Here is a 22,924-nt window from a genome sequence, read left to right as displayed (position 1 = left end):
GTTGGCCCACTCCTCCCTGCAGACAGCCTCCAAATCATTCAGGTTCCGAGGTTGTCGCCTGGCAACTCAAATTTTAAGCTTTTTCAATCGGATTCAGGTCTGGAGACTGGCTAGGCCACTCCAGAACCTTGATGTGCTTCTTCTTCAGCCACTCTTTTGTTGCTTTGGCGGTGTGCTTAGGGTCATTGTCGTGCTGAAACACCCATCTTCAGCTCTCTCACTGAGGGAAGGAGATGTCGGTCCAGAATTCCACGATACATGGCCCCGTCCATCCTCCCCTCAATACGATGGAGTTGTCCCGTCCCCTTGGCTGAAAAGCACCCCCAAAGCATGATGTTGCCACCACCATGCTTGACGGTGGGGATGGTGTTCTTTGGGTTGAGTTGAGTTGAGGCCAAAAATTTCTATTTTGGTCTCATCTGACCACATCACCTTCTTCCAGGCCTCTTCTGAGTCGTCCAGGTGGTGAATGGCGAACTTCATGCGGGCCTGTACAGGTTTCTTCTTGAGCAGGGGGACCTTGCGTGCGCTGCAGGATTTCAATCCATGACGGCGTAGTGTGTTACCAACCGTTTCTTTTGTAACTGTGGTCCCGGCTGCCTTCAGTTGATTCATCAGTTCCCCCCTTGTGGTTTTGGGATGATTCCTCACCGTTCGCATGATCAGGGACACCCCACGAGGCAAGATCTTGTGTGGAGGCCCAGACCGAGGGAGGTTGGCGGTGGTGTGGTGCTTCTTCCATTTCCTGATAACTGCACCGACAGTTGATCTTTTCTCTCCAAGTTGCTTTCCGATTCTCTTGTAGCCCATCCCAGCCTTGTGCAGATCAACAATCTTGTCCCTGATGTCTGTAGAAAGCTCTTTGGTCTTGCCCATGGTGGTGATGTTGGATGCTGGTTGTTTGGGTTTTGACAGGTGTCTTTTATACAGGTAACGAGGTGAGGCAGGTGTATTTGATGTAGATAATTGGTTCGGATTGGGGCTGTGTCTTAAAGAAAGACTAACTGGCTTGTAGGAGCCAGAATACTTGCTGTTTGTCCAGGGGGTCAAATACTTGTTTTTCCTCATCAGATGGTTATCAATTTTAATAAATTCATATGATGTGATTTTCTGGAATTTTCTTTGGGATTCTGTCTTTGCCTGTTAGAATGTACATATGATTACAATTGTAGATTTTTGCATTCTTTGTAAGTGGGCAAACCTGCAACATCAGCAAGGGGTCAAATACTTATTTCCCCCACTGTATCACTGAAATTAAATGTTCATTAACACACAAGAAAAAGCTGCTAATAAACAAAGCTTCAGTTTATGGTTCAGCCAAAAGATGTCCCCCATAACGTCGCCCTCTGTGAAAACAACAGTCTGGTAAGTACTGCGAAGACACATGAGAGAAAGCCAGCAGCACCACAAACACACACACACACATACACACACAAACAAACATACACACACACACACACACACACACACACACACACACACACACACACACACACACACACACACACACACACACACACACACACACACACACACACACACACACGACTCATCCCCTTTACACAGGCACCACACTGAGGTCTAATCGATGCAGCTCATTCATATTGAACCACAGACGTCAGGGGAAGCCGGGGGAATTACAAGCAGCCTCCGCTGTGTGAGCCTAGAGGAAGCCTGAGGAAGACAAAGCCTGCTTCGCTCTGGAAACCTGGCGTTTACTGTCCACGGTATTTTTAACAACATGGCTACCTGGTTTCCTCGTTTCACAGGAAATGACACTGAACAGGTACAACAGTACTTAAACCAGATTGTTAAAGAACAATACGCCATATTTTGGACATTTAAAGGGGAACTATACAGTTTTTCTTTAGCTTAATTTACCTTAACTGAACAGCTTCAGAGTCATTGGAATGGTTATATGACTTTTTTTTTCAGTTTGAATGGTGGTTGTCTTGCTTCCCCCTACGGCCTGTGAGCGGAAATACCACCCTTACAACTTTTGACCGGCGAGCCGGCCTCGGCGTCACGAAGTATGGCATGATATGTATACTTGCTTATTTTAATTGTGTGCGGACAGTGCATTTTAGTTTTTATTTATTCTACTTATTTAACTTAATTTTAATTTTTATTGCATTTATCTTTATATTGGGTACCTCTGTGCTTTTATTGTGTTATCTATTTTTTCTGTTTTATCTTTTTGTGCAGCACTTTGGAAAACCTTGTGTTTGTTAAAATTGTGCTATATAAATAAAGTGGATTGGATTGGATTGCCCACTTGGATATCAGGTCTCGCAATGTAACGAATTGCTTCACAACACTGCACACATACACACCGCTACACACCCCCATCCAGGAACCGGCTAGCTATAAGAACAAGGTAGCGATGGAGTTTTTCACACTTTCGTCATGCTGAGCCAGCAAAAAAGAAGCAGAAAGCTAGGAAAGCGTTGTCGGAGGAACAAAGAAAGAGGAAACGGCAGACTGACCGAGCAAGTTTTTACACAGTGTTGCCAAATATCTATTCCGAAGCTGTAGGGGGAGCTCTATAGAGAAACCTTTTTTTTTTTTGCTACTGACAGGCTCAGATTGTTACTAAAAGTGTCTGACAACATTATCAATCTCATTGAAAATCTTTTAGATATCACGAAACCATGGATGTTTTATAGCCTATTGACTGCATGAAACACTCCACTGCTGCCTCTCTCTCTCTCTCTCTCTCTCTCTCTCTCTCTCTCTCTCTCTCTCTCTCTCTCTCTCTCTCTCTCTCTCTCTCTCTCTCTCTCTCTCTCTCTCTCTCTCTCTCTCTCTCTCTCTCTCCCTTCATCCGCTCTTCATCCGTATATATAGGCTATAGGCTACTCTGGCTCAAATGAATACAGGCAGCAATCAAATTATAATGACCTCATCCACATTGTCGGAATCATTTAAATTCTGAGCCATGGCATTGAAAATCTTTTAGATAACACAAACCTTTAATTTCTGTAGCCTACTCCGAAACGACAGACTCCCAGAACGCCTTTTTCTCGACTCGCGTTCCACTCTCCACACCGCTGTCTTCGGACAAAAAGTCACGTCCTGAGATCGATAATGTTGTCAGACAATTTTAGTAACAATCTGAGCCTGTCAGAAGCAACAACAAAAAATCACTTTAAGTGGACAAAAATCCAGGTTGCACAATTGCCGCATTAGGTTACATTGCAGCTCGGTTCGCACCAGCTCGTCAGTCTATTAGACACAAATGTATGAGGAAATGGGGTCCAGGTTGAAAAACAAAACGGTAGTTACCCTTTAAGTTCAGTACACAACAAAGACAAAGTCTCTGAGGCTCCGTGAGCAACTTCTGCAAAAAATAAAATGGCTAATCTTAGGCTAATTATTCATGAGGAAGATATGGATGATTTCATGTCTACATTTTTGTAACTTAAAATGATGCTAAGTTAGCTTGTAGGCTTGGTCTCCTCCTCAGACAGGGATGAGGTGAATACACAGGCCTTTAAGTTAAGAGGCATTGTCTCCTGACTTTTACCTGACACGGTCAGCGGTCATGAACTACAGACACACTTTGACCCCAATTAATCCCAATGATGACTCTAAATCAACACAGACAGAAGCGAGCACAGCTCATTTCAAAATTAAACTGGAGACAACTGGCGGAAAAATAACTCATGGTTCACAAGTTCACTATCCAAAGCAGAGAGAGGAACATGAAAGCCAGACAATTGCTCAAAGCAAATGCCTCCACAGCAGCCCTCAACTGCACCTAATGGACCATGCCCAGTCCAGCATCAACAAGCCTTTATCGCCTCTTTCACACAGAAAACTCACCAGTAACTTCTGCTTTTGCCTTTGGTGGCTCGGGGTCTCAGGGTTGAGTCTTAGAGCTCCACTGTTGTCCTTTAGAAGACGAAAGCTGTCCAAACGCTGCGCACCTGGGAGCTGGAGGGGCAAAACTTCATTTCTCAGCTGTGGTGGGGGGGGAATACACAAAAGAACACAAAACTTGAAGTCATTTAAAGCATCTTAGTCAAATCAATATAGTAATAATAATACTGTACTGTATGTTTTAGAAAACCAACCCTTTCCAAAATGGTAAGTTATCAGTATAACAATGGTGGCTTTACAGTTTGATTGTGCAGTTTTTGGATAACTTATTCCAAATAGTACACTGCTGGTCCCGCTGGTGATGAAATCTGCTAGCACTCTATCTCTGAGTGTAGGTGAGTGGCCGCTCAGAGCCGGCAGGTGGTCTGAGAGGAAACACAGCTAACAGCTACACTCATGCAGTGAAAACGGTGTGTTCTCCCTTTATTGATCTTCACAAGTTCAGTCTGACAATAGAAGGAATTATCTACTAGACTACCTGCTGCTTTGGGGAGACATTGGACACAGCGTTCCACTGAATTTTGCTTACATTGAAAAAAAACGTGCAATCTAGTTTAAACAATGTAAAAACAGAAGAAATATGTTTTGTTTTTATAATGGATCCGATGTAAAATCAAGTCCTGATAGGCTGTGCTTGTTAATCTTGTGCACGTCGCAAGACATCAACTGATTGGTATAGTGGTGACTTAGTTGTATTATCCCAGTTAACCAGATGCTTCACACAGCTCTGTTTACTCACATTCCAAAATCTGCAGACAACGTGTTGACCTAGTGTATCAATGGAAAATAACACTTAAGCACTCATTCAACCAGATACTTACAAACCCACACAAGTCTAAGATGCCAACAAGGTAAAATAACATCCTCTCTCCATGTTCAACCACTTAGCCAGCAACGCTGATAGCACTACCTAAACTGCTTGTTATTGCCAAGCTAGTGGAGCTGGCTGGAAATAATAATGCCCCCTATTAAATTATTCATGGCTCCAGTCAGGTGGAACCAGATGCTGCTTTTGTGTCATAGAGGGAGAGCTGTAACTCAACTCAAGCATGGAAGGCCATCGCTGCATGGAGGTAAAGACTTCATGGAACAAGCATGGATGCTGCTGGGCTACAAAACAAAACACAGGCTGTCATGACACTCACTTGGCTGTTTCCATGTGACATTTCCCTGCAAGTGTTCAGGCAGAGGACAGTGGTTCAGTAGCTCGGTCCAAATGGGGGCGAAGCCTGAGGTGCTGCTCGCAGTTCACCAACCCTGTGTTGGTATTGCTTTGTACCCCGCCCCCCTGACATTTGTGGCCATGGCCAGAAGATGACCTTTTTTTGTCCATGCCATGCTTTAGTGCTGAATACTAATGCTACGGTCTTGTGTGCCCGCCACTCATTGGAACAAGCAGTGCTATTTTTAGCCACGTGTCCCCAGCTGCACATCTCCAACCCGGGGCCAATGGGCAATTAGTGTTTGTTTCTAATGGCAGGAGGCAGTGCCGTAACCTCCCAAACTCAAATAGACATCTGGACTGTCTCTGTCCTGCCCCGTGCCACTGCCACAAGGCACTACTCCTAAAGCTTTGTTGTCCCTCTGTCCATGTGAACCTTTATAGGTGCTGAGAAGTAGGGCTTTTCCATACACATGATCTGGCTTTGCTTGGTTTGGCTTGGTCTGGTTTGGCTCAGCACCTCAGCCCATAACAATTTGCATTTACAATAGGGCTACTTGCTTGAAGGTATGTTTTCAGTGGCGTGGCTTTTCCGGGCCACGGCTGCTGTTGAGTTGTCAAAGGAGTGGCTGTAAAACAATTAATTTCTTCACAATTCCCCACAATTTTTTTTTTAAAGCTTTTATTATGAAGCAGCAAAATCAGGTAATGTTGGATTTTCATCAGCAGTAACTTAAGACTCCCGATCATTAAACATTAAAATAAGACAGATATCCGAACATACAAACCGGGACACAGGAGATAAACTAAACGTCAAACCACGGAGATTCAGTGAGAAGCTACAAAAATACTGTGAGCAGCACAGATACTTTTAAAAACATATTTCTTTCTGGTCTCCAGCACAGACATGAGTTAGGTTGAGTCTCGCAACATAGGAGGAGAAAGAGAGTCATGGTTTGGCCGCGGTCGGCGAGACATCACCACTGGCTGGTCAGGCGAGTTTTGGACCTAGAAGGCCCACCTTTGGCGAAGTACACTAAAACTGGTAAAGGAAAAAGCAAATCAGCGGCATGGTTTGGCTCAGCATGGCCAAAAGTGCAAATGGAAAAACCCTAAAGCTCTTCTCCCCAACATCAGCTGCCATTCACTCTGGAAACAAGGTGACTTATTTAACTACTCGTGTACTCTATGTAATAATGTGTGGCCTTGGCTGAGAATGACATCATCCTGTGCCTGTGTTTCAATATAAGCAAAAGTGACCCCTTGATAAGTCACCCAACACCTACTTGTTCGTCAAAAGGGGCCACCAATTTTAATCGTCCACATACTGTATTTCAGAAGGAGTTATTCATAGAGCTGCAACCAACGATTATTTTCTTTAAAAATTAATCTGCCAATTATTTAATAAATGCCCACCACGATTTTCTGAAGCCTGACTGAACACACTAAAGCCGTAAAGTTCTATATTTTTTCTTGAAAAATCACGTATAATGGATTTCCAAAATAGTTGGCTATTCATTTTCTGACAATTAACTAATCAATAATTTGAATAATCATTTCACTTATAGTTATTTAACATTTTTGCGAAGTAACATTCACAGACATTTCAGCACTGTGTGCGTGATTGGCTGGCTCAGAAACACACATATGATTGAATGACATTTCAGAACAGTACGGGCCCATTATTTGTGATGATTGTCAAAGCCGAGGGTAAGCTTTCTGTTTTCAATTATACTAGGATGAATATTCCACGCAGGGATTTCTAATTAAGCAGAATTAGACACTTTTAGTTTTTTTCAGTATACAGACATTTCCACAAAGTCATGCCGGGCTGTACTCCTAGACTGTCAGCAACTCTAAGATTACACAGTATATTATGATATATCTCGCTGAGCGGGTATAATGAGTCAGTTTTGGAGTCTGCATGTCATGACGGCCTCTTTAATTCATTTTAGTCAGGGCAAAGTTAATTCAATCCACCTTATTACAGCTTCTTCATGCAATTACCCTGTGCCCCTGTTCATTGATGGGCCAGCATGGAGGCAGTGGATTGGACAGAAGGCTTACCAAGCCCACAGAGACCTATGAACAATGTAGCATACCCTATCATACAGTAAACAAAGATGAATCTCTGAAAAAAATAAATCATTGTGCTGCAACACCCACTGCACAGCCAATGTTTTTTTTTCTCTAGTAATCTGTGAAATTCCACTTAATCGGGACATTAGAATCAATTACATCCCTACATAAACACAAAGCATTTACTCTGGAGCACATTATAATTCCGTTAATTATCCTTAACATTAAAAGTTGCGTAGAAACAGCAAGTGTGCCTTGAGCCGACTGGCACAGTGTGTCTGTAGCACTGTCTGCCAATAACATGTTATCAAAAAGAGTGCAATTAACCTCCAACATGGTGGACAATACACAGAGTAGAGCGTGTCCGTATAAAGGACATGGTGTTCAACAACCACCTCAGACATCAGAGGATCCTGCTCTTGTTGCTTACTGTTTGTCAACTGTAGCTGAATAAATCAAATGAACCAGGGTTCACATCACTCTCCATCGCCATTTTTTTGGAAAAATACAATTTAGCGAGTGGGTTAAATGAACCTATGCAACAAGAAACTGACCCCACGATCATGCTTTTTAAAGCAAATACAACAAAGCAGACACAGTAAGCAAAACCTGTAAGCAGAAAGGCAGAGACAGAGGTAGAGACCGAAAATGAACCTGCGGAGATAAGCTTTTTTATTACAAAGCAAATCCTGACAAATAATCACTGTGGATTTTGGCAAGATCCGCATAATCATCCCCAGCCCCCACCCTCAGGCATGATCATCCATCTTTCAGAACGCATCCAAACAGCCCTCAACCTCACTGCCACAGAAATCCAAAAAAAAGAACATGTTTCATATATGCTTTGGGTTGTTTGACTAGTGCTAACTCAAATCTTGTCGGCGTGGAACAAAAGGCACTTTGCCTTGGAGTCCTTCTCGCCTACACTGATTCCTATAAAGACAATCAACGACCTGTCCATAACAATGTAAAACTGATGAAGCTAAAGCATTTAGCATAAGCTTAGTACTACCAGGGTAGGGCCTGCAGCTTTTAATGCAAACGTTTGTTGCTGTGAAAATGTGGCAGCTGCCAGTCCCATCTGTAAACTGGAGGGACAAAATAGCATCACCCTAACAATGAACCAATACAACTCATTTCTGGGGGCTCATGTAATCTCATGCTGTTTACACCAGATCAGTGTTGTCCATCTGACTGAGTGGACAGCCCTGATCAACTCCAGGAACAATCAATTATGAATGCAGTCAGATCCCTGAGGTGATTACCGGCTACTCTCCTCCGATCTCCAGAGAAGTTAGCAGTCCAGTCCATCTCACGGTTGTCTGAGCCCGACTACAGCAGTCAGTCAAACTGCCGACATGTCGACAGCTGGCCCAACATATCTACTTACATTACATTTTAGCTGCAGGAGCTATGGCGTAACACAAACATGTGCTGTAAACATACACACGCACATGTGTAAAGAATAAGACAAACTGCAACACGCTGGTGTAAAGTGAACATGCAAGTAGATAGTGTATAGACAATAATATGTACATGCACTGAACATGTGTGTAGAGTGTATCTAATCTAGGGGGATTATACAGCACAAAACATCTATATAAATCTGCCCTCACATGGAAGAAAAAAAAAAATACCCTCTGGACACACAAGAGACACATGCTTGCTTTGTCATGCACGGACAGTCCAACAATTGGAGCAAGGGATGCGGTTGCTGACAATGATAATGCATTTTCACTCTGCTGTCACTCCGTCTCCCGGAGCCATCTTTAGAGAGATTTCCGGGTGAAGATGGGGTTATGTAACAGCAGCCGTGGACCCTGCTGTTCATATCACTAATGCTTCACACTGTGAGCGGGGTCACGTGCTTTATCCAGGCCACATCCAGGCGCCAGCAGCAGCAGCAGCAGTGTTCCAGCTGTTACTACAGCCTAGCCTCAGTCACTCAGGGCCATGCTGAGCCATGCTCCTCTCACACTGCTACATCCTCCGCTGAGCAGCCATGTTCAGCACCTCAGCACTCCTCCTTTCACTTTTGTCTCTCGAACGTACTTGCACTGGAGACAATGCGTCATACTACCATTACTATTAAGCTTATCCACAATGCAATGTAGACACTACACATACAGGAGAGGCTAATGCATCCTCATGGGATTTCAACTGGGAAACTCAATCACATACTGAAGGGGAATGGTATGGTAAAGAAAATGTCAAATATTTTTGTCCCAACTTTTTTTGCCAACTGCTGTCTCTACATTGCCCAAAAGTTAAGCTCAAACGGTTGCTTATTGTGTCACCACCTGAGGTTGCAAACTCTAACAACATGTGCTAACCATCGAGTGTTAACCATCTTCATTTAGACCTACAGTAAACAGACCAGCTTCAAAGGGAATTTGCAAATGACCTAGCATCATAACTACTTCTTGTGAACACACTCAGCATTTTTTTTTAACTTACTTTCATAAGTTCAGAGCCAAACTGATACACCAGCATGGCAATATTATACTTTTAGCTTATTACAGATATAATCGGTATGTGCATGTATGTCAGTATCAGTGTACAAGGTCCAAGTAATAGCAATATAGAATTGTCAAAGATATGTTTGAGGTAAACACTTTCTCCATTACAAAAACTGTCCACCAGAGAGCACTGACAAGTTTATTTTTTAAAGCTGCTGAAATTAATAATTTTATATTAACAATGGATCAAAGGTCTACTCTGTGAAAGGAGCCACTTGTAGTGACAAACCCACTGAGAATTATCACCTGACTACAGTTCCTCTCACCCCTACTGAGCATTTTAGTGTCTTTCAGCTCATTGTTGTAGTTGTACAGCCCACAAGCTTACTGTTCAGTTAACTGCCATTCTTCTCATCAGCCCCATTTCAAGACACAGCAGGTTATTTAGCACAACAACAAAAAAAACTCTGATAAATTCATTTTATACTACCTGCCCAGCACAATAACACTGACTAGCTAGTGAATACAGCAGAGCAGCTAAAGAGCCAGATATTTCCATCAGGAGTGGCTGAAGATCAAAAATAGAGCTAAAAAGAGAGTGAATATTGAACGTCCATTTGCTAGGTGGACATAAACACAACTCCAAATGAATGCTAATTGTGCTCCTCCTTTGAAGGGTGCGTAAATAAGAAATGGTTTGTTAACAGGCTCACCATATTCATTTTGCTGATAATCAATGTTGTGTTCGAATTTTATTTCCGCAGCCAAAAAATAAAATAAAAAAAATGTCGCTCAGTAAATATTGATCACAATTCTTTAATAGCCAATTTAAATTATCTTTATAAAAAACAAAGGCTAAAAAACAAAGCCCAGCCAATCAGTCAGATTTGTTTTAAACTGTAATATCAAACTTTAAAAATCCTTGGGTCTTCTTCAGAAACCATTTGTGCAAATACCAGATGGCAAAAAAAAAAATCAGTGAGCAGACGCTTTTCAATTTAAATTCGGTATAGTGGTCTGTGACTGAAAACAAAATGTCTGAACTCCCAATGCGGTAAACCCCACCCATTGGGTGCTACCAGAGGGAGGAAATGAAAACTAAGAATTTTATGCAAATATTATTTGACCGAGGGCTGGATTAGAAAAAAATGCTCAAGAGTACTCTGCCTCCCTCCTCGAACTCCCTCCACCACCGACACAAACCTTTGTCTCCTCTCCCTCTAATTCATTGCAGAGAAAACAAATTTAGGTTAAAATATGAATACCCGTCTCCTGTGCGTAGTGAAGATAAAAGTCACTTTCTGGGAGCTCAGGGATAACCAGTGAAATGATGAATGGCCATGCCTGCTTGTCAAGGTGGACAGGAGGAGCTACAGTATGAATGGGAGTTTGGGAGTACTCTCTCATATCCAAGGTGTGGGTCTAGACTGACAACCCTAATTATGGAAGCTCTTCAAATGAGTGACCTTGGGAGGCAGCAGAAACATCACACACACACACACACACACACACACACACACACACACACACACACACATATTTTCGCACAGTGAAAATCACAGTTCAGCCTCAACTGTTTCTCCCCACTGCCACCCTCTGCTCTCATTACTGCCACCTATAGGATCTCATTGCAAACTGAGCTCTGTAGCTGATGACACAACATACAGAAACACTTATACCTTTTAAATATTCATGAATGCCCTCTACAACCCACAGTGTCAATTCAGAATGCACACACAAACAAACCTTTTTGGTATGTGTAAAAAAAAATAATAATAATAAAAAAATACCACCAACGATACAGTGTCAGCTGTTGTGTTAACATGTCTTCCACTGGGATACAACACTGATGGATAATCTGCACAAATGTTTGACAAAATCCACGCGAGCAAATTGATCAATATCAGATGACTGCTGTCTACCAATTAGCATTCATATCTCAAATTCATTAACACAACTTCATTTACCCTAATGATTTTTCTGAATTTAAAACTGACACATCTCCTTTGCATGTAGACTCCACAGAAAGCGCCATCTGACAGGCATGGCAGTGACAACCGGAACCAACGTCAACCTTAAAAACCATGTTATATCATCCACAGACAATAGCTAAACATACTGCTCCTGCTATGCTGACTTAAGTATTTTTACACACACAGCATGTTTTCAGTTAGGATGGGAAACTCAATAAAACTATATGACAGTGAATCCTCACGGCATGCAAATGATGTGCAATGTCCTCTGGCTCTTCTCGGCGCTGTCAAACCTGGACATTCTGCACTCCTGTGCAGAACACCTCAAAACATCTCTTATCCATCTCTTAAGAAATGCATATATAAGGGCAGGAGGGCTGCATGTGTACGATAACCAGAAGATTACATTTCAATAATTGTAGCCGCTAAGAGTATGAGACACTAAGACATGTTATGATGATCCTTATCCCTCCAGCAGCAGCAGCAGCAGCAGCAGCACAGGGCTCCTGCAGCAGAGGCAACACAACAATCCTTCGCTCTGAAAAACACACACGGCTTGACACCAGACAGTAGATGGTACAGTACCTTAGCAGCGGCTGTAAAAAGACCGATGCAGTGGCAGGTGTTTCCTACTGTGCTGAAAGGACAGAAAAGCAGCTGAACCGGGACGATGGCTATGGCAGCTCGGTAGCATAAAATGGTTCATCAATGCTCGGCAGAAAGAGGCACAGCCAAGCAGCGCAGGGAGAGAGAGACAGCCAGCGAGCATCACTCAGCTCACACTACCGTGGCTGTGCAGCAGAGCACACACACACACCAACACGCCCCCTTTCGCGCTCTCTCTCTCTCTCTCTCTCTCTCGCTCTCACTTTCTCACACACACACACACTAAGTCACACAGACACAGGCACGCAGGGGTGCAGAGGCAGTGCAGTGCGCAGCAGTACTGAGCAGCGCTCCCTCTCCAGGATGTCTTTCGTCTTCCTTAATCAGAATTGGTCATTCTCTGTCCTATTCTCAGCAGTCACAGACAATCCTGTCAAAGCCTTCCAGCCGCGTGCTCCATCGTATCGCCTGCCCACCTAACCGCCACTGATGACCAGCCATGATTGAAGTTGGCAAGGTCATGTGAGGTTCTCTGGCGTCCCCCTTGGTCTTTGCTCTCAGATTTCTTGCAGTGTTTCTCTGCTTTTTTTTTTTTTTTTTTTTTGCAAGCTGATACAGGGACTGTGCCTCGCCTCGTCATGGGTCATTATGCCACGGAGGCTACCCGGAGGCTCAGCTTGACAAACCCTCACTCACTGAATGGTGGACCAGACCAATCAGCTATCACAAACAGCAGCTAAATCCATACCATCCAATCACAGATCAGGAAATCAAGTGCAGAAGGGTATTAAAGGGGATTATTTGGGCCATCCTGGGTTTTTTTCACTATAGGGAGATGTGGAGGAGAGCGGCACAGAGTGTGCAGTATGGCTGCCCTCTGTGGCTGACAGTGGTGGTGCACTCTGTTGTGGGAAAAGGAGAGAGGAGAAGCAAGACCCAAAACAGATATGCTTTCCTCAGCGTGGATGCCTAGCAACCACAGCAGCTCCTTACCTCTGTAAGGAGCCTTCCCTCCCCCTCCAGCGGGACCCTCTCTGTAATCCCAATTGAGAGGTTACATTGCACAGCGGCTGTTTAACACTCAAGGCACCACCACATCCCACACGATTGATGTCAAATGTTCCCGCCCATGTCCTCTACCTGGTTTGTAAACACTAAAGAGGGAGGTGCTGAGCTCCGACAATGAGAAGGAAGCCCACCTGATGTTTTCACTATGACATCAGCTGCTATGGGCAACTTTACAGAAGACTAGATCACCTCTAGGGTTAGTAAATTAACTTAAACCATAACACAGCAGGATTCAAAGTAGAACTGCAAGCATTGCACTTCTTTGATCATTTTGAAGGAGCTGTGTTTAGGAATCTGTTTTTATTTATTATTCACGAATGTACAATAAATTAATGACCTTAAATCAGATTTAAAGGGGTGATAGAATGCAAAACCGATTTTACCCTGTCATAGTTGAAGAACGACAGTTTGGAGGGTAAGTAGGACATACATAGAACCTCAAAATCCCATTGACACCTCTTTCCTCTGCGAATCTCACAATTTGAAACTGTAAAACTGAATCTGAAAACGGGCAAATCTGAACAAAGCTAAAAGTTGACGTCAACTTCTCAATTCCTCCTTATTTGGCTCTACCTTCTATCTTTGTAACACCCCAAAATTTACATACTAGGCCACTAACTGATCTGAGGTCAGTTAGTCTTCTGAATAGGTCAGGCAGATCTCAGAAATTGTTCATCTGCTGTCTTACCACTAAAATCACTTCTGAGACTTTTTTATGCGAGAAATCAACCATGTAGAGGTCAAATATGGGCCGTTTTACAAACATTTATAGCTAAACCGGCCTGCTGTGCGGTAGATAGAGCTCCGTCATGGCTGGCAGCCCACGGTGCTCAATACCCACGCCAAGTCCCCATTTCTGGGTAAGTGGACTACCAAATGCCGCTACCCTGACAGAGCTCCAGGGCCTCTAGCGCCCTTCTTCCTGCTAAATGGCCGTTCTGTGTAAGTGAGGGCACGGTCAGCGAGCTTGTTACGCCCACAATCTCTTACCACAGGTTCCAGTTAATCTTATAATGGATATGTGTGTTGAATTATTTAAACAAACGATCGGGGAAATAAACACCTCTTGTCCGCGAGTGAGCTGGATGGAGCTCGATCAATGAGAGCTAGCTAGCTAGCTTGCCCCCTCCTAACAAGACCTCTTAAATTCACAAAAATGCATCAAATTGAAATTGGACACAATTGTTAGCTTTGTTAAGACCTTAGGGAGCTGTTATTTAAGTGGTGTGACGAAATTCAAACTGTAAATATACGTTAGTTATGCCAAAATTGTAGCTAATTAGCCGTGATCTGTACACATAGGATTGAAGGGACACTAGCAGCTAACAATACCCCTAATGTTCACAAAAATGCATTCAATTGAAATCAGACAAAGTTGTTTTATAAGACCTTGGGGTAGCTGATATATAAGTGGCGTGACGAAATTCAAACAGCAACTGGCATCCGGCTAGCCCCGAGCCCCAGTAGTAAGTAACCGAGAAACAGTGACTTTCACTGGGTATGGAGGTTGCCACTTTCTCATCAGACTGTGTGGAGCTCCTAAAGTCCGACACGTCTTACCAAATTTGCAATTAGCCATCAATTTTCGTAAAATGGCCCATATTTGAGCTTTATATAGTTCATTCCTTGCATAAAAAAATTCTCAGAAGTGAATTTAATAACAAAATAGTAGACAAACAATGTATAACTTTGCAGTGTCTGAAATATGAGACCTGCTTTCTCGTCTCCAATGTGTTTCTATGTGGTTCGCTCAAACCAATCAGTGCGCAGCTCATCTAAATATTCATGAGCATACCATATTTGGAAGAAAAGCTCTTGTTACAAATAGGGCCATATTCACAGGGTAGTTAAGGGCCCATAAAATAGCATTTGGGCAATTTTCAGCCCAACCAATGTTACATACCCTATTAGGAGACCTTAAGGAACAGTGTGAAATACCCTATAGCCTATAATCATTCTATCACCCCTTTAAAGTATCTCAATAAAGGAGAATAATGTAGTCCTTAATGTCTAGGTCTATTGTATTTTATCAAAGCTACACAGCTCAAATACTGTAGCTATATGCCTTCAAAGTTTGGTCAAGTGGAAAAGAAAAAAGACTGCAAATAATGTCCAAGCCAAGCGGGATCAAGGCATTTTTGACTCCTCACTTGGAAGGGCAGAGCCATGTAAGGTGCATACTGCTACTGCTGGTCCTGTGTTAGTTTATTTTATTATTTTCTGAGTAATGATTCAGAGGATGCCTGCCTACCTTAGAATGTTAAAGGGAACCAAACCTGTTCAGACAGCTGTCAGAAGATGTCAGAAGGCAGACCAGGAGCTCCGGGCCTGCCTTAACTAGCTGGCTGAGACACATTTGGTGGAGGTGTGAACAACTGTTTTGACATTCCCTTTTGTGAAGGGTTCTGCAGATTAACAAAAACTGTGTGAGGTGCAAAAACAACAACACAAGAAGCTAAGGTAGGTCATATATCGAGAGGCAGTGAATAAAAAAGGAATAAAAAAACAGCAACAGATATTTGCAGCTAAATATTGATGCAGTCAGACATGATTTACACAAGATATCTTGAGACAAAAAAAATCCTTAATAACTTGTATATGATGACCAAACAGATAGCGGCTTTTAGTGTTAAATTCACAATAGTCTAATAACCAAAAATCTCAGATAATATCTGGTCTCAATGATATGCATTTTATAACCTCCTGCTGAGTTCATTAAATCCAATTCTTCCCCATTCCAAAGCAGGGCATTAATGCTAGCATTTGTGGCTGCAGGCCAGTAGCGCGGTAGCACGCCTGCAGAGTCAACTACTCTGATGCCATCCACAACAGCCTCCACTGAGCACTTCACTTGCACGCCTCTCGTTTCTAGATCACAGTCCTGTCTGAAGGCTCCAGTGCTTTCAAAACAAGCATCTGTGAGCAAGGCGAGTCAACTGATTGTGGATTTTCTTAATAGGCAAAGGTTGTATCAGAAAAAAACCCTGCTACTCTCTTTGCAGGTATCTGATACGGCTTCACACTCTCCTCTCTTACTGTCCCTATAGTATAAGCACATGACTGTACCTGTGCAATTTAATCAAGCTGTTTAATTTTGTGAACAGCAGCAATATGACAAACTGAGAGGACAATGTGCCAATAACAACTTTGATCTATCATTATATATTTTTTTAAGATTGTTTTTTGGCCATTTTAGGCCTTTATTTCTGACAGGACAGCTTAGACTTGAAAGGGGAGAGAGAGGGGGGAATGATATGCAGAGGCCGCTGAGTTGAGGACTAAACCTTTTTATATGAGCGTGTGCTCTACCAGGTGAGTTAACATTTTTAAGATGCTTTGGATGCTTTTATATAGGCCTCACTGGTCTCCTAATACAGTATCTGAAGTCTCTTTCCCGAAATTCAACCTTGGTGGAAGGTGGAAGATGAGGGTTTGGCCTTGAACAACTGCCATGCTTCGATGTCTCTCTCTTTCTCATGGGTGGGCCAAATTATCTGGGTGGGCAAAGCAGAGAAAGGGAAGGTAACCTTTCCCCTTATGACGTCATATAGAGAAGATTCCAAATTGGCCCATCTGAGCTTTCATTTTCTCAAAGGCAGAGCAGGAGACCCAGTGTTCGGTTTACACCTATCGCCATTTCTAGCCACTGGGGGACCATAGGCAGGCTGGGGGAACGCATATTAATATTAAAAAACCTCATAAAGTGAAATTTTCATGCCATGGGACCTTTAATCAACACCAAACAGAGGACAACTCTTCTGATGTCAGCTCTATGTGTCACAACATAATTCCATCAAATACCTGGCCAAAACCAAAGCATGGACCAGAGAAACTACGTGCTACCCTTCTAATATAAAACAAAAACCAAAAAAAACAATACAGGAACGGGATGGGAGTAATTTTTTCAAGGATTAGGACGGGACAGGAGTTTTTTTTGTGGGAGTGGGATGGGACAGGAGTGAAAATCCACTCCAGTGTCACCCTCTATTCCTCAACCTACACCGTAAAACATCATACAGGAATTTAGTGGAATTTACTCATATTTTCTCATTAACTACATTAAATGTAAATATATAAATATTATTAATTTAAACTATTAGTCTTGAATGGTGTTGAATGAATGTACTGCTCAGAGTTCACTCAACTCAATAAAAGTAGTTTCTAAAGAAACATCATCAGCATTGGATAAGATAAGATAAGATGAGATACAACTTTATCACAAGGGAAATTGTTGTGCAGCATTTTAGCAGACTTCCCAGCATGCATTATTTGAAAGTTGAAACTCTGAGGAGACCCTCTTTTTTTATGGAAATGGAAAATTATGTGTCTTTAATAGGGCTGCACAATGGACCTTTTTCACAGCAGACATTTTGACTTGTCATACTAGGAAAAGCACAGCTGAAGTTGATAACCTTGACGATGGCTCAGTTCCATCAAGTGTCCCAGTGAGCTATTTCAGTGAGTCAGCATGCACAATACCAGGACCTCTCCTAAGTGGAATGCAGCCATCATTAATGGTTTTGAATACACCTGTGCTTTTCCTACTAGGACATGTCAACATGTCTGCCATGAAAAAGGTCTATATATTGTTTTTTTTAATCATCATTGCAATATCAGCATGCGCAATATACACATCGCGAAAGGCTGCAACATATCGCGATAGACACTTTTTGTGTTAGTTGAAAGAAAATATCAGTAGTGCTGCCTTTTATATTCAATTCAATGTTCAATTTGTTCAAAAAAAAGAAGTTTAGAAATTATTTCAACAAGCAATTTGTTGTACTTTAGAAGAATACTGAAAGCAGCAGAAATGCAGAATTGAGTATGTTATAATATCTGTTTATTTATCGCAAGTAGATATAGTAGTATAGTAGTAGTTATCGTTATCGCGATATTCAACGTTATCGCATATTTTCCTGATATCGTGCAGCCCCAGTCTTTAGTACATAAAGATAAGTAATGGTTGAAGGTTAGTATCCTAACTTAGTTACTGTGAGCAACGCCACATGTTGTTGGAGCCTCTCTAGAGCAGCTATGAGTGCTTCATGTCAAATGAAGAACTGACTCTTCAAATTGAGATATAATAATATATCTCTAATGTAAGTCAGGGTGACTCAACAGTTAATATATTATATGTATATATATTAATATCTCAAGTTCAGTGAATTAACTCAGTTTAACATTTTCAAGCTGAAGTAATTTTTCAAGTTAAGTATAGTTAACTCATATCTTTAATTAAGGCAGCAGGGGGAACTGTTTTATTTTAAATTGAGCCAGCTTAAAATGATTTACAGTATCCTTCTAAACCACCCATTTCCATATCCCCAAGCATGTTCTCACACAGTCACACACAATACAAAAACACACACCATCCTGTGATGACAGACTGTTAATCTGCCAATGGACAATGATATAAGCTACTTGGGCTATTTACCAACCCAGTGCATTTTGCACATCTGGATAATAACTGCATTTCATTTTGTATCATCTGATTTCTGCAATACTGATGCTTGAACTGCAAAATAAAATTGGTTATGTTGTCTTGAGTTAATTGTAAGTCAATTGTACATAGGAATGCACTACCAGTAGTTCAATGCCACGACAATTAATATAAAGAAAAATCAGTGTTTCTACACGAGGCTAGCTCTGATGTCATATGGTTACAAACAAGGTAACTAAATAAGTAAGTAGTTTATTATAAACGTATACAGTATTTATGTGTGGGTATCTACTATTATAAACTAATGCAATAACATGTAGCAAACCTGCCCAAATGCAATTAATTTGTAGACACTGTATATTTTATGCTGTATTTAGTCAAATCCATATTACATAATGGCATGTTGGGTAATCTCTTTGTTCACAAGCAAATACCACTTACAGTCAATAAAGCATTACAATATTTTTATGTTTGGTAGCTAAATCAACTGCATAAGAGACAAACGGTTGCATTTGTTAATGATGAGCCTTGGTGACAGGAAAGAGCCCCTGGCTGAGATGTGCAAGGGGAGGTCAGATTATGGCTGCAGGCATCAACAAGTGCTGATCCCTCCAGTGTCCAGACACGGCGGAATCAAAGCTTATTCATCGAAAGCTTTACAACCAACACACATGCAAACAACATACCACACTCACCTTATCTGTGCCTCTAATCCGGCTGTTCTTCTTTGCTGTGGCTAACCGTTGTCTCTGGCTCCACGCTACTTCCCACTGCGACTGTTTCAGGAGTTTCTCCATCTTGCAAGTCTTCTGACAACCCATTGTCCCCTGGCACATAAAAACAGATATCAAGTTAAGCCATGCAACACATTACATCTCAATGATACAGTCCGTGTTTGTTACGAGCAATAACCTACCATGACAGAACGGTTTGCATGCTTCCCCAAACGCTTGTCATAGTCAGCAGTGCCGGATGATGTCATAACTCCAGCATGTTCAGATTATAAATATCTGTATTCAGCAGAGTTACATAATAATGAATGTTGGATTATTGTTAGTACACAGACAGAAGAGACGGCACAGCTGCCGCAGGAAATGCATAAAACTTAAGCATAAAGACATTTGATGTATGTTTAGAGGATACATTTCATGAAATGAAAAATAATGTTTTCAAATGCACAGCTAGTTAAAACTTTGATATATAAAGAAGACATTTAGATTGTCTACATGATTGGACTAGAGCCTACAATTACAATTTTCATTTATCTTTAAAATTGTGATTCACAGTAGCTGTGGGCCATAATTTGTCTACAGACTAATAACACTGTACAAAATCCAGTAGATTTGTTTTATATTTTACTACCACCCACCTCAGATGCAGGATGAGCCAGGCTCCAGCAGATATGAGGCAGCAATTAAAACGTCCAGTGGGCCGGTCATTAGTTACACTACAGTTTCCACTGGGTCATCCAGGCCAGCGTTCTCCAAAACCACTGCAGAAGAGACTATTAGCTGTTGGATTTTCCTTCCCAGTCAGCTCTAATTCCAGTTAGACCAAGCACTCTATTGGACTATGCAATTCACTCTTATTGTTTTAAGACCCGATACATATCTCATACAGTGCACCCAGTAACAGAACAAATCTTTCTGCAGCCTTTAAATGAGAGTCACTTCTACACAGGCCAAGTAATGTGATGCCTCTTGCATCAGAGACTGCAATATGAAGTTCACTGTTTTTTTCTTCTGTCAGCCCAACAACTTCCGATTGGCGATATATATTTGTGTAGGTGTGTGTGCTTAAATAGAAGTAAATGTAGACTAGCTGAACTACCTGAAAAAATGAGCGGGGAATAACTTAATAAGAAAAAGAATACCAGCACACTTCTGTCTTTTCCCCACTTCTTTTACTTTGTGGATATGACTGCCATCATTTCAACCACAGCTAGTCTTTCGTAGGTAAAGGTAAAGAAGTATGGCTATGGTCAGTAAATGTCACCTCATCATCTCCTGATTAGATAATCTCAGGGTTTTTCCTGACTCATCGGGCTTTGGGGGGTGACAACGTGCAACAGTAAGTATGATTGATCCGCATACAGTAAATATATGCATTTGCCTGTAATTTTTGACAATTTGATAAACAGAAATGCCTATTATGCTTGAGTAAATGTAACCCTAATTAACAAAATTGCTTTTAAACGTTAAAATCAAAGGGAGAGTCCGGTAGGCCCCTAGCCTGACACTGGACGGTAAAACTGAGTTTAATTGGATTTTAATTGCTATTCTTTCTCTCAATTTTTATCATTTTAGCACTGGTGGTCCTTTGGCGCTGGCTAAAACCTTTGGGGGGGCGTCAAACATTGCTTTATGTATGACAAACCTTGAATCTGCTATAGACCACAACAATTTTCACATTAAATAAAAATAATAGGAGCTGCAGCAATGTGCAGTACAACAAAAATATGGTGTTTTTTTGAAAATTAAACCATGTAAACCTATTCTGATACAATCTCAAATTACAATTATGAACCTGAAAATGAGCATAATATGGGCACTATAAATAAAAGGTCCTTCGCTGTTACCTGAAGAAAACCATCTGTTTTTTCTCAAGTATAATTTGTCCTCTACTTCTCTGTCTCCCTTTATCCGGCTGCATGAATGACCATGAGTTAAATGGTTAATAAAGTCACAAAGACGCGCAACCGTTAGCTTAGTTAACGTTAATAGTAGTTTTGGAGCATGAAATACTGTGTGCACTAACACAACAAACACACTTCCTGCTTCAATGTCAGCACGGTTCTCTGATGTACAGAGACCAGACCGGCCTTGTCACCCGGTGCTTGCTGCATTCTGCGGTGTTTGAAAGCCATAAAGTTACTCCGTCAATTAATGGGGAGGGTACCATTTGTCATCTGAATTTCCCGCTGTAGCCATTTTTTCGCTATGAACAGGGTCATGAGGGGGGATGGCTGCGGAAAGATACTGACCAGCCTCAGCAGAGTAAAAGTATGCCTACCGTTGATGGTTTCTGTCTAAAGAAATAAGTAAAAATAAATACACATTCCAACAAGAAGAGTTTACAAAAACGTACTTGACCATACCAGACCATACACTAAATCCAAATAAAGTAGGTATAGCAATAAGTAACTAGGAAAACTAACAAGAAGCATAACAATCTGAGAATTGGACACCGCGAGCATTTAACAGTACACTTTTCTTTAGGAAACACCCACCAGGTCATTTTGATAGGTGTCGTAAAAAAGAGAGTTATAACATATTCTAGTAATGTGCAGAAAATATACAGAGAGACAAATAATGATCACACAGTTACAGAAAACAGGGCAAATGGGGGTTGGGGGTAAAGTATGTCTTCTAGAGGCCGGTGTAAAAAGTAGGCCTAAAGGTGCAATATGTAATATTGTGTGTAATACTGGCAGCTAGCGGTTAAAATAGTTACTGCACTACCAATTCAAAATACTGGAGAGTCGTCTCCCCCGCCCCCTCCTGCCCAGACTCGAAGTTCACGGGGGTTGCCAGGCTGAGACCGCAGCATTCACAACAATGTAGCTAGATGCTTTTCTCACATAGCCAGACATTACTCCACAGCACAGCGGAGTAGCTAACGTTAGATGCTAGTCTCACATAGCCAGACATTACTCCACAGCACAGCCGAGTAGCTAACGTTAGATGCTGGCTATATTGACAGTCATAAAAGCCCGTGCTCACGTGGAGCTCTGTAACCAACTAACAGACACACTTTTCCGGCTTAAAATTACAGTATGAACCGCTAAAAACACAACAACCTCACTGTCCTCTCCACACGCCAGTCAGGCACACTTCCTCGGCTTAGAATTACAATACGAAACGCTAAAAATACCACTACCTTGCCGACGGAACACACTTCATTGGCTTAGAATTACGGCAACAATCGCTAAACACACTGCAAACTCATAGTCTCCTCTTTCCGATTTACAGCCCCCCTCTCGTGGCTTAAAATTACTCACCGTTGTCGGCTCCAGCCGCTGAACTACACATTGTAAACAGCCATGGGCTGCTTGCCTGGTCCTCCCGGTAACGTTAACAGTTAGCATGGCGGCGTTAGCCAGGACCAGTCGGGATCACTTTACTGGCTATGTCTCAATTGTTTTTGCGAGTAACCAACTCGGTTACTCTAGCTATATAATTCAATGTGAGTACACAAATGTTGAAATGACAAAAAATGCCCATCCCTAGTAGCTGTGATAAATTAGCGTGGAGCT

At 41.9% G+C, this 22,924-nt stretch overlaps 1 protein-coding gene across 15 annotated transcripts in view; it reads right to left on the bottom strand.

Moving 5' to 3' along the window:
* Positions 1–22,924, bottom strand: part of rimbp2b (RIMS binding protein 2b) — a 111,437-nt gene that overhangs the window by 88,462 nt on the left and 51 nt on the right. For 13 of the 15 annotated variants that reach the window (XM_028577528.1, XM_028577533.1, XM_028577535.1 and 10 more), the window contains exons 2-5: positions 20,039–20,161; positions 19,586–19,679; positions 19,365–19,496; positions 3,826–3,963 (exon numbers count right to left, since the gene is read on the bottom strand). In XM_028577528.1, the coding sequence (XP_028433329.1) occupies positions 3,826–3,963; positions 19,365–19,496; positions 19,586–19,651 (336 nt within the window). In that variant the 5' untranslated portion in view covers positions 19,652–19,679; positions 20,039–20,161. Of the gene's footprint in view, positions 1–3,825; positions 3,964–19,364; positions 19,497–19,585; positions 19,680–20,038; positions 20,162–21,247; positions 21,327–22,669; positions 22,708–22,924 lie in introns of those variants that run through there. The other 2 variants (XM_028577529.1, XM_028577530.1) reach the window with 2 other exon arrangements.

Source organism: Perca flavescens, chromosome 5 (genome assembly GCF_004354835.1).
Source record: "Perca flavescens isolate YP-PL-M2 chromosome 5, PFLA_1.0, whole genome shotgun sequence".
Classification (NCBI taxonomy): Eukaryota; Metazoa; Chordata; class Actinopteri; order Perciformes; family Percidae; genus Perca; species Perca flavescens.
The sequence above is the reverse complement of the archived record's forward strand: the minus strand, read 5'-3'. Positions and strand labels throughout refer to the sequence as shown.